This window comes from Lissotriton helveticus, chromosome 5_1, assembly GCF_964261635.1.
Source record: "Lissotriton helveticus chromosome 5_1, aLisHel1.1, whole genome shotgun sequence".
Classification (NCBI taxonomy): Eukaryota; Metazoa; Chordata; class Amphibia; order Caudata; family Salamandridae; genus Lissotriton; species Lissotriton helveticus.
The window spans coordinates 441,283,519-441,296,560 of NC_136065.1; the positions used below are offsets into that span (position 1 = coordinate 441,283,519).

The 13,042-nt window shown below is 40.4% G+C and overlaps 1 protein-coding gene across 27 annotated transcripts in view; it reads right to left on the reverse strand.

Moving 5' to 3' along the window:
• ANK3 (ankyrin 3) overlaps window positions 1-13,042 on the reverse strand; it is a 1,924,186-nt gene that overhangs the window by 674,334 nt on the left and 1,236,810 nt on the right. For all 27 annotated transcript variants that reach the window (XM_078642672.1, XM_078642674.1, XM_078642664.1 and 24 more), the window contains one exon: window positions 9,931-10,029. In XM_078642672.1, the coding sequence (XP_078498798.1) occupies window positions 9,931-10,029 (99 nt within the window). The remainder of the gene's footprint in view (window positions 1-9,930; window positions 10,030-13,042) is intronic.

Here is a 13,042-nt window from a genome sequence, read left to right on the forward strand (position 1 = left end):
ATCTCGCCTATGCTTTTCAACATCTACATGAAGTCATTACCAGTACTGATCAATCAATTTCACCTCATGTGCTATAACTATGCTGATGACACGAAAATAATCCTTCAACTGGAAAGCCCCAAAGACATACGAAACTCACCAATTTTCAGTTGTCTCAGAGCTGTGGATCAATGGATGAAGTGGAGCAGTCTCAAATTGAATGCTTCCAAAACAGAAATACTCATGTGTGGCAATTGGAAACATTATGACCTGCTCACCGACTGGCCTGATGATCTGGGAACACCACCTAAAGTATCGAAGGAAGTAAGAAACCTTGGAATGACCTTGTCCTCCAAGCTATTGTGCCCAAGAGGACAAACTAGCAAGATCAAGCTTTGTTTATATAAAAACTCGAATCTTCCCCTATTTGGGATTTCCACACAAGGTCCAAGTAGCCATTGCCCTTGTTCTGTCCAAACTCGATTACGCCAATAGCCTCTATCACGAATCACCTTTAGCGACCATGAAAAGACTACAACAGATTGAGAACTCGTCTGCCAGACCACTCTTACATATAAAACCACAAGGCCAAATCTCCCCTGCCTTGAAATCCCTGCATTGGTTACCGGTTGCCGGAAGATCCACGTCCAAGCTGCTTTGTATCACCCACAAAGCGATACGTGGAACAGGACCGCTTTCATCAGGAATAAAATCACCAAACACATTCAACAAAGGAACCTCTGCTCTAGAGTGGCACCTTGCCTCAAAATCACAAGATACAAGAAAAAAAACATGGATGGCACAACCTTCTCTGTTCAAGCCGCCAAACTCTTTACCGCCCAACATAAAATCAACGGATAACCACCTTATCTTCAGAAAACTATTCAAGAATTGGCTCTTCTCCACATAGCGTCATACACAAACAGAAATATACAGCATATCCCTCTGTATAATGCATTTATTTGTACTATAGATATGTACCTACATATGTGCATTGCGTTGTAAATTCATATAGAATTATGTTTTAAAAATATATATGGATATTCATTAATTCTGAAATTATACATTACTGAGTTACATTATTCTGTTTCTAACATGTATGTGACTGCATAAATAAGTAAATCTTTTATCACAACTATCTACAATTGCTTCACTATTGAATTACAAAAAGAAAATATATAAACAAATACATAATATTAATTTTAAGTACAACACTTGAAAGCCTGTGTTTATTTAATGCATCTTTAATCTACATATACTTACTTCCTTTATGTATCTATATACCTTCCATGTACTTATGGATCTATATATTGATTACTTTTCTTTGAATTCAGCATATCCAATCCACTACCTATTTATCACCCTATATCCCTCTCGATACATCTTCTACCTCAACTCTCTGGCTCATCTCAAACCTCTCTCTACTACTCTTTCCAATGCACTACCCTATTTTGTCACCCTATACCTCTATGAATATATCCTCAACCTCCACTCCCTCATTCATCTCAAACCCCAGAACACTACTATTATCATCCCCAAAATAACCCTTTCATATTCTTCTCATTTCATACCTGTTTACTATTCTGATCCCCCAAAACAAGCCTTTCTAAACCCTTCCCTCTGACTCTCCCCCCTCCACAACCCTTTTACTCATCCCAAGCCTCATCCTACTGCTATGACCTTCAAAACAAACAAAAGAAATGTGTATATCCTTCCCTCCTCTATCCCCCCACTATCCATTTCAATCCAAATAACAGACTAACATATCCAGCACTCAAATTACATTCATATTTCACTCTACTACTTCACCACTAATCCTTTATTGGTTCCAGAGTAGCGTGCTACTCGCTGAAAAGAACGATTCAAAGCCCCATCAAGGGTAGCAAGCACTATATAAATGCAAATCTTTTCCCCTCTTCTAGCCCTGAGCTACCTTTCCCAATTCAAATAACTGACTAACATATCAACCACTCAAATTACTTTCATATTTCAATACACTATACTATACTAGTTCACCACTAATCCTTTATGGGTGCCCGAGTAATGTGCTGCTCACCGAAAAAGCGCTTCAACACCCCTTCAGGGGTAGCAAGCATTATATAAATGCAAACCTTTTCCCTCTTCTATCCCTCCACTATCCTTCTAAATCCGAATAACTGACTAAGATATCCACCACTCAAATTACTTATATATTTCACTCTACTAATTCACCACTAATCCTTTATTGGTTCCGGAGAAGTGTACAACTTGCCCAAAAAGTGCTTTGACGCCTCATCAGGGGTAGTAAGTGCTATATATATGCAATTACAATACAATATGGTGTGGAATAGCCATTGACACTTAAAAAAAGCCTTTACCTGACGTGAATGGTAGTATCTTAAGCTCACTCAAAGACATGGCATACCCCAAAACTTCCAAATTGAAGGACACACACTAGTAAACTCTCAACTCTCATCAGCATTTAGACATTCATAACAAGGATGCCCATTAACCCTCCCTCTTCTTTATTTTGACCCTAGAACCATTCCAGATCAGAAGAGCAGAATAAGAACAACGGCCTCAAACAAGGCAATCAGGCCCACCACAATAAATACAGATTAGTAGCACACTTAAATCACACTTCACTCTCCTTAATGATCAGATAACCTCTATATCAAACCTATATAAACTAAATATCTGGCTTTGCCAGGATGTTGGGCTCTATTCAAAATGAAGAAAACGCAGGAGAACTCCAGGTAACTACGCTATGGTTGAAACATCACAAAGCAAAATGCAAGTTCAAATGTAACCTATCACGCATTACTTACCGGAGTATCTTATTTGCATATTGGATATCTGCTACTGTCAATAAAGCACAAACACTCAAGGACATTAAGAAAAGAACTGAAACGTGGTTTCAGCTGAACCTAACTGTGTAGAGGCAATTAGAAACCATGAAGATGAAGCTCACCTCAAAACTCCCATATCCCATTACCATGTTCCCCATTCCATTAGCACTATCCTTCCTCAAGAAGCTTAACAAGGAGTTTAACAAAACAAAGTTGTCTCACACAGTGATGTCGGAAGTTCTATACCAAGTGGCACCACTCAAATTAAAACAATGGAGATCACCCCAATCAAAATCCTGGTTTAACTCTTATCTAAATAATGAAAGGAGACAACTCAAACAAGCAGAAAGGACATGGAGGCAAAACCCCTCGACAATCCACCTAGCACTACTTAGAACTGCAAGGATATCTTATAAGAAGCAAATTTTTAGGGGAAAAGCCTCATTCTTCCGCAATCAACTTGGCCATGCAAAGAACAGACCCAGGCAACTCTTTAACAGTGCTAAAAGACAAACCACACCTCCTTCCCCACACAAAATAATCACCACTAATTACCGATGTGAAGAAATTGCCAGCTTCTTTACTGACAAAATCACAAAAATCGAGCAATCCTTCTTTCAAGTCACTAACCTACCATCCCTCTTAACTGCCCACACTGACTCATCTCCCTCCATAGTAATTCCTACATCTGAACCTATCAACGACCAAATGGCCCCAAAAGGAACTAACGGCAACTATCTGAACACCCAATTGAAAAACAATGCTAATTGGTCAGACTTCAAACCCATGACAGAAACCAAAGCCCACTTCACACAAGAAGGATTCCCTCTCTTCCACAGTAGTACAAAATCTCAACCACATCATTGCCCCTTTCTGGATCAAAATCATCAATACAGCTCTCGCCTCGGGATGTGTACTGGATTCCCTCCTACTAGGAAAATTATACACTCGTACTCAAAAATCCCAGGGCAGACCCAAATGATCTCAACAACCTTAGACCTATCTCCAACCTCCCGTGCCTAGCCAAAACTATGGAAAAATACGTCTTCCAACAACTTAACCTTCATATAGGGAAATTCAACATCCATGACACCTTCCAATCAGGGTTCAGGAAAGGATGTAGCACAGAAACTGCCATGCTCAACATCTCAGATGACATCCATATTTTCCTTGACTAAGGAGACGCATGCCAACTTCTCCTACTCGACTTATCAGTGGCTTTTGATACCATAAATCACCCAGCCTTACTGGAGTCACTGAAGATACGCTCTGGCATCAATGGCACAGTACTGAAATGGATCACATCTTTTCTACAACACCGTTCACAACAAATCAAAATCAACTCTTGCCTCTCTAAACCCACATCTATGTCACTTGGTGTTCCCCAGGGTTCAGTTCTCTCCCCTTCCATTTGCAATCTCTTCATGGAACCCCTTACTACCATCCTGAAGCAAGCAGGGATCAAATATCACCTATATGCTGTTGACACTCAACTCTATTACAAAATCAAGTCACTTAGTGACGTACTACATCTCAACGCCACACTGAGCAAGATACAATCTTTGTTTAACTCCAACCACCTAAAGTTAAACCCCGACAAAACAGAAGTAATACTGTTCTCCCCCAAAAGTAACCAACTACCAATCCAAGACTAGCTCAACAACCTGAATGCACTAAATTGTTCTCTCACTCTTTCCAACTCGGCAAAATCCTTAGGCTTCACCCTGGACATAAACATGTCAATTAAGGATCACATCAAAAACTCTGCCAAAGTAGTGCTTTACACACTAAAACACCTAAAAAAAAAGAAACCATTCATTCCCTCTGATGTTTTCAAAATGATAGTACAATCTGTGGTCCTTTCCAAACTTGACTATGGGAATGCTATCATCACAGCGACCCCGATAACTCACATCACCCCCCTTAGATCAGTTCTAAACATGGCAGCCTGGCTCATAACAGGTATTAAATGGTTTGAACACATCACACCCGCCCTAAAGATCCTCAACTGGCTTCCCATCGAAGGAAGAATTACTTACAAGACTGCATGTATCACCCACAACACCCTTCATTCTCATACCCCCGACAATTTAGACAACAAACTCACAAAAGCAGGAAGAACCAGAACTCTGAGAAGTTCCAACACACGCCTCTTCTCGTTCTTCCCAAGCCAAAAAGGAAAGCAACCCAGACTCGCTTTTTTTCTGGAAATGCACCCAGCATAAGGAACTCTCTCCTTAGAGAGCTTACATGCAACCCCTCTTTCGCCTGCTTCACTAGAGACCTGAAACTCCATCTCCTCCACAGATACTTTAACACAGGAGCAAACTGAACTATGCTTAAATATTCTCTTTCTAAGACTAGAAACAGACTGTGACAGTCGGTTGTTTTGTTTTTCTATACTGTCTATTATGTCTTTCTCTCCCTTAACTCATACTGTACTAACTGACCTCATATGGTAACCACCCTCATTGCCTAACTTTGTATATATTTTGTGTGGATTGGCATCTAATAGGTCTCACATCATATGCTCAGCGACTTGATTATTGTCTTGTTCACAATTTTGTACAGCGCTCTGGTACCTAAGGGTCTAGCTAGCGCTATATAAAACCTATAAATAAATAAAGTTCCTCTGAAAAGGCAAGCACCACAAGATATTGATACAAAAATTACAAAAATCCAAACAAGCACTAGGAAATAACCTTGCAGACTTCCATTGATAACAAGACACTATTAGAGTATTGCAAACCTTCCACTAATAAAATGATCTGACAAACTATACCACACCAACATAGGTAAAATTAAAGGCCTTCGTAAAAAATCCCCTCCCATTACAAATATTTACCTCTACTATTAAATGCAAGCTGCTGCATGCTCTATTAACATAAAAAAAGAATCCAATGATAATGCCAAACTACAGAGAATGAAGAGGGATATTTAGTTTAACAGATGGTTATGGCACAATAAAGAATTGAACACATCCATCAAACAACCATTCTGGGGATACTGGATTCCTTAAGGTACCATGTGTCTTAACCAATAAACACTCTACTAATGATTACCTTCCAGATAATAACGTAGGAGACTCCCGAACCCTCTAAGCATAACCCACTGGTGCAGTGTAATCTGCTAGATCCAAACATTTGGACTTAAACTGCAGGTGCAACAACACAGAAGTTTAATCAAACAATTTCCCTGGACTATAATCACAGATATCCTGAACTGGAAATCCCTAAGACTGACCTCCAATAAAGACTATCTCAGGATGTACATCAACAAACCACCATGAAACATGTAATCTATCATATGTCCACACTTGCCATTTAGAACTCAGCCACAACCCCCTTTGCTTCATCTATTAAGTCTTGCCCTCTTGTTCTGCAAGCATAGATTCTTAACTTGCACGATTTTATGTAATTTATTGGCAGCATTTTAATTATGCTTATGTACTTTACTGCTATTTTTGCACTTGTTTTGTACTACTTTTATGTCTGGTGACAGCCGAATAAAGATGATTCTGAACTCGCATAACTCAGAAAAAAAATGAACCACCCCCGCTGACTGAATCCTCTCACTTGGCCCTTTCCATAATTGTATACTATCACAACCCTCATCTAACCTGTGATCGTAACTATCACTGTGTTATGTATTCTGTTGACTTTTGTCCTGGAAACCAATTTAATTGAGCATATAAAAAAACTCACAACATACTGAATGCAGAAGAGAAGATGCCTATGTAGAGAGACCTAAACTGGCCAGTACCGTAAAATCAATCCTCAGAGTTCCAACTAAACTAGCTGAAAATAGACATCTAGCTTATTTCCAAAGTTACTAGTGTAGCACTGTTAAAATACAAGGCCAACCAACACTAAGAGGCCAGATAACAATCAGACATTCCCAAGGACTGCAGCAATTACCTAAGTGTTAAATTCATTATCAACCCCTCTTATCAAACCTAAGCCTGAAGAAAACAAGGTGAGAACGCATGAAGACAGGGCTTGACAGCTTTGAGGCAGCGGACAAGCGAGGGAAGGATTTTCCATTATTTGTCACTGTAGTTAAGTTGGGGATTTGGAATCCATCAATGCAGCTTTCACCCTCTATTTTTAAATAGCTTTGCTGGCGCATTAGCAGTGGGAGGTGCTGTATCATCTCTGTAATTCCCTCTATCGTTGCAAATGAATCCGCAGGCTTTCTTTTCTCCTGGCGGGCTAACCTTCATGTGGCTTTGGATCCCTCACTAAAAGGTGCTCCTGCTTCAAACCTGCCATTGTGAAGGGTTCAACTTTCCTGCCTGCCAACACCCTCACACTGATAATCACCTTCCAGGAACCTTGCAAGCATTACCCTCTATAGATTTGGTTTGTTGTATCTACAACACTTTGTCCTAGAGGCAATTATTCTGTCAGGAGAGCCTTCTCACTCAGCTGTAGCTACCTACACATTTCTCACTTGCCTCTGTGTCCTTGAATGTTCAGCGTGCTTAGCATGACCTATTTGCTTGCGTTAACATTTAATGAGGACTCGGGACGCGTTCCATATATTGTTCACTTACAGCTCATAATACCTTAACTTATAGAAAAGGATCTTCAACCTCTACAAACGTGTTTTTTGCTGAAACCAAGAGCTATATCTGAGAAGACAAATTGATAGGATAGGTGCAAAATGGATTTTGAACACTGCCATTTCAAGTAAAAGAAAAGTCAATCTACCTCGCCACACGAGTTCTTCTTCCACCCGCTGAGCAGTCTGCTGCTTTGACACAAAGTGGAATTCTTTTAAAGACATTTTTGGAGGAAAACACAAGGGCTCACAGGAAAGTGCTAGCTTTTCTGTTACATGCCCAACCCTGGAAATATAAGATGCAACTCGAGGTAACTTGAACACTTGAATCCCTGGGTGTTATAGTAAGGATCAGCTTAGTTGACCTCTGCACGTCTACCAAACACCTTCTGAGACAAAATGAGGACATTTTGAGGACTCACACGTCACAAACCAACAATAAAAGTAGCACTTTTCTCCACGCCAATGATTACTGTAAATTAAATTCTGCACTACTTGTAAAATCTGTACTGTTGTTTGTTGTATTAAATAAAAAGAATGTTAAAAAAATAGTAGCATTTTTCAAGTTCGAAAATGCTTTGAAAAGGATTTTGATGCTGGTTTCAAGATAAAGCAATTTGCCATGTCATTTCTCCAGTAAATATAACTTCTAAATAAGACTGCCTAAAAGAACAGCTCTTATAATGGCTAAAAACATCTACTACCAAACAGTACATGCATCTGTGTCTTACAACTGAGAACTACTACAGACATGCTAAAATTCAAACGAGCAGTTTTGTACTGTCATGCAACTGTGCTTCATGTGATTACATGACCCAACTCAAAGTGCAAACTAACTACTATTCATCCAATGTGGGACACATCATGTTAATGTTTCTGTACAAGTTCACTAAGTGACCAGTCAGAGTTTATGCCTTGGATTTGGGAGTTCCCCTGCAAAGAACTCACATTTGGGTGCTTCAGGCATGTTTATATCACATTTTAGGAGATTAGAACGTCTTATGTATCATCTTCCTTAGGTATGTCATTTTTGCAGGCTGTAAAGGCCATCTTTTCCCTGTGAAACAGTGCACCTTTATATATGTAGGTGTGTACAAAGAGCAACCAATGTGCCCCTGCATCCCCCCAAACAAGGAGCAGATGGAATTGGAATGAAGGGGAGTGTAGGGAAATCTCTATTTTGTTGGAGAAATGTGGAACCCCTGTTCAGGCAAAATAATTGCATTTAAAACAAGCACTAGCAATGCTAAAAGGTCTGGCTTATAAATGCACTGTCACGCCATTTCTAAACAACGAAGTGTGTTGATTGCTCTTCTCCCACCTGTGCTGCTGCTGCCTGAGAAAAAAAAACATACATTTTTAAGTTATCTAAGACACGTTAGTAGCATTGGAACTGCATGTGTGAGCTACTAAAAGTTCAAACTCAGGAAGCTGGATAAATATACAAAATGGTTTCAGCTGTGTGAAGGGCAAGCGCATTTTTGTTGAAGCACACACATTCTGCCCAATCAATACAGGCACACCTGGCTCCCAACATGTGGGCGGGACAAAAGCCCCTCTCCTGATGAATAATAATTGTCTGCGGAAAGCTGCGCTATCAGGCCAGACCATAATAAAAAGGGCTTTGGACTCAAGGATGAACATCCTACGAATTTACGAGAATTCAGAAAAAGCAAAAAGAGCAGATATTCAACTTGTCAAAAACTGGGCAAATGTTTTTACCTATCCAAAATGTTGTGTTTTATGGCAGAATTTTGTAACAGAGTTTAATAATTAAACAGCAGCACAGTTCCTGCATGAATATGGCTGTTGGAGCTCCTTTTCGTCTCTGCACTAAATTAATATTTAATGAAGCAATTTCGAATTAATGTACCGCTAAACAAAGCGTCAGTGGGCGGGAAGACCAAGTGGATAAATGGGTTGACGGGATTCAAAGGCGGGGGTTGGGGAGTTTAGACTGCACCATCAGGCTTTTCTGACTGGAAATCTGTTCCACTAGAGGGCATGGATATGAAACATCGCAAAGGTGTTGGAACAGAACTGAACTTAAGCACACTGAGCTGTTGAAAGTGAACATCACACAAAAGGCCCTCTTCGCTGGATTCACAATCCACTCACCCATCATGTTCCAGGCATGAATCAATGATTTAATGAGTGATGTGGATTATCAGTGCATGGTGGGGATAGTATTACGAGCTGCATAGGACAATGCTGACTCTTCAATATTTTCACAGTACAAGTACTTTTATACAATATCTCTTTACTTGGAATGCTAATCGTCTCTGGACTTTGTAGATTTCTGAATTGTCCTTGATGCAAGACAATAATGCATACAAATGTCAGTAAGAAACACTATTTTTTGCAACTCAAAAAGATCAAAGAAGCATATATTTTACTCTACAGCAGTGGGTACAATGTAATATGTTTCAAATGCAGGCATTAATCAGTTCAATGCTTTAGTTCAAAGTAAGCAATATAAAACATTCCTGTAGATCACAAAACAAAATAGGCATATAAAACAGAACGACAAATAAACATCTAGTATGTAAAGGAAGTTTACCTGAGACTGAGAGTTGACGTTGGCCCCATTTGTAACTAAAACTGTGACCACTTGCGCTTGCCCGGCCAGAGATGCTATATGTAATGCTGTGTTCCCTTTCTGAAAGACAAGACAGTATGACAGAGAGTGTCACTCACTTTCAATTAGTCACCTTTTCAGGAGGCACAACTAAACAGGCTCTTGGAATTTGTGATGAACCACACTAATGTCCTTAAGGTGACAGTATTAAAAAGCAGAAAAAATTTAGGCAGCATCTAAATTACAATTACATACTGAACATCCATGTTACAAGTTACAATAGAAAACATTCCAGTTATGGCTAATTCAATTAAAAAGGAATATGGGCTTGTGATAGGAATCAAGGGGCATATGTATCAAAGGATACATTTCGATTCTCAAATAGCGATTTTTAGGGAATCGTTATTTGAGAATTGCAAAACGCTACATATAAATAATTTTGCGAATCCTACATATCCCTTAATTGAGAATCGCAAATTGCGATTTGCAATTCAGGAATACCTCCCTATTCATTCCTATGGGCCTAGAGGCTCATGGGAATGAATAGGAAGACATTCTTAATTTGCGATTCTCAATTAGAGAATCGCAAATTCAGAATGCAATTTCAAGGGTGTCAAAAGGACACCCTGCTGCACCCCTGAAATGTACATGTGTGCACATGTGGCACACATACATGCCCTAAGGGCACATACATGCTCTAAGGGCATGTAGGTGCGCCACATGGCACTTTGAAAAATGCAAAAAAGTGAATTTTTCAAAGAAATCGCAAATTACCACCAACTTCAAGTTGGTGGTAATTTGCGATTTCTTAAGGAGAAATTGCACAAGTTGGTTGCTTTTTACATCGCATTTAAGGAATCGAAAATTGTGATTCCTTAAATGCTTTCGCAAAATAAGGAATCACAAATTTTGCGATTCCCTATTTTGCAAGGGCCTTTTGGGATGATACACCCCAAAAGGCTTTTACCCGTTCGCAAACGGGCCGATTCTGAGAATCTGCTTGTTTGCGAACGGGAAATGGGCTTCATACATATGCCCCTAAGTGCGATTGAATGAACTTATTTAAAACCCAACCTCGATTGACAATGTTTCTAATCATGAATAATGATATCTAGGAGGAAGTATCAATATGCAAACTCATTTGTACCTCTAGTGAGAAATATTTGTGCACATTAAGCAAGTAAAACGAATTACTTTTTTTTAAGTGATTTTGACCCCTTGGTATTTATATTGTGATATACAAACACTAAACCTTGCAAGAATCACTGAATAAATGGCATCTGGACCTATTACAAGGTGGGAGGTACCTCATAATCATATACAGTGACGTAGTGACATACTTTGTTTACTGGGGGCAAAAAGTCCCAAGCCTGCAGGAACCTTTGACATACACTGCTGGTCTATGGGAGGGGTTTAATTTGCAAGATGGCATTGCTATCCAAATCAGCAGAGTGATGATAAACAAAAAAGCACAGCATGTGAACAAATACTCTGTGTTCAGAGAGAGGGCCCTTTTTGTGCGATAGATCCAACTCTTTCAAGTGCCACAAATTAAAAGCTGAAACATTTAGAGAACATGTGATGAAATTAAGAGGGTTTAGGGTAAACCCCTATTAGCCTTTTTAGCAAAATAAACAAGCATTTACAATGCAATGGTTTTGCCTTTGACAAAATTAGAGCCATTGGCATTGTAAATGTCAAAATTTTCACCTATGTCTTTTTTTGTAAAACATAAACAAATGGCTTTGTCGTTTACTAGTAAATAGCTTTATGGTTACGAAATGTGAGACCTATTGCATTTGCACTTCTACACACATAGGTATATGTACACAGAGCTATACACACACACACAGAGCTCCTCCTCTACACACATTGACAGGCTTTGTATACACAGCTACATACACACACAGCTACAGACATGCACAGTTACACACACACACACACACACACAGTATTATACATACATAGCATCACACATACATAGCATTACACACAGACAGCATCACTCAGCTCCTGGACACATCTGCACACATACACAGCTACAGACCCACACATACACATAGCATAATACACATATAGCATCACACACACATACACAGCATCACTTAGCTCTTGTACACATAGCTGCACACATACACAGGTACGCACAGTCCGTCAGCCTGCACTCACAGCCTGCACTCAGTCTCACAGGCACGAAAACGGAGGCACAAGCAGGCAACAGAGTCACGGCACGAAAACGGAGGCACAAGCAGGCAACAGGGAGACACGAAAACGGAGGCACAAGCAGGCAACAGGGAGACACGAATTGTAACTTTAAATAAAAGCAACCTTTTTCACCGATGTGTCTGTGTGTATTTATTTATTTAATTCTATGTCCGTGTGTCTCTGGCATCTTTCTGTCCGGGGAATTTTTGTCAGGAGAAGAGTGGCGGCTCCAGAGTGTGAGGTGAGGGCAGAGGGCTGCGGGTCTGGGGTGGGCTGCGGGGGGGGGGGAGATGTGCAGGGCAAGAGGGGGTTGTCGCAGCGCTGGCGCTCCTCGCAAATAACACACCGAGGCAGAGGTAAGGAATGCACGTCTTACTTTATTCCCTGCCAGCCTCACACTGGCCTACAGACTAAAACTCCTCCCTGTGACTCACTTCCTTTTCCTGCTGCCTGTCCTGTCTCATACAGGAGGTCAGGCAGGGCGACACTACATCTCCCCTGTTTTGCAGAGTCTCACTTCTTCTATATCTCTTCAACCAAACGTCGAGGCTTCCTGATTAAGCGTTGCGGTCGTTCTCTGTGTCTTGTCACAGGACCGTGACTGTGAGGACTGTGTTGATGTGTAGTTTCCACCATCCGCATGGGGCTATGATGATTTGGGTCACTGTTGTCACTCTGGTTGGAAGAGTCACTTGAGAATGGGCTTGGCGTGGCATCATGGCCGCCACGTCGGTTGCATTTCCTGAAGTGCGAGATGTTTCTTGTCACTTGTTTGTGGTCAGCTTTGGCTGTGACCATGGTCCCTTTCTTCTTGGTGACCTGCATGGGAATGTCGAGGTATCGACTATCTGCTTTGGATCGCTGATCACTTCGCACTATTACCCAGTCT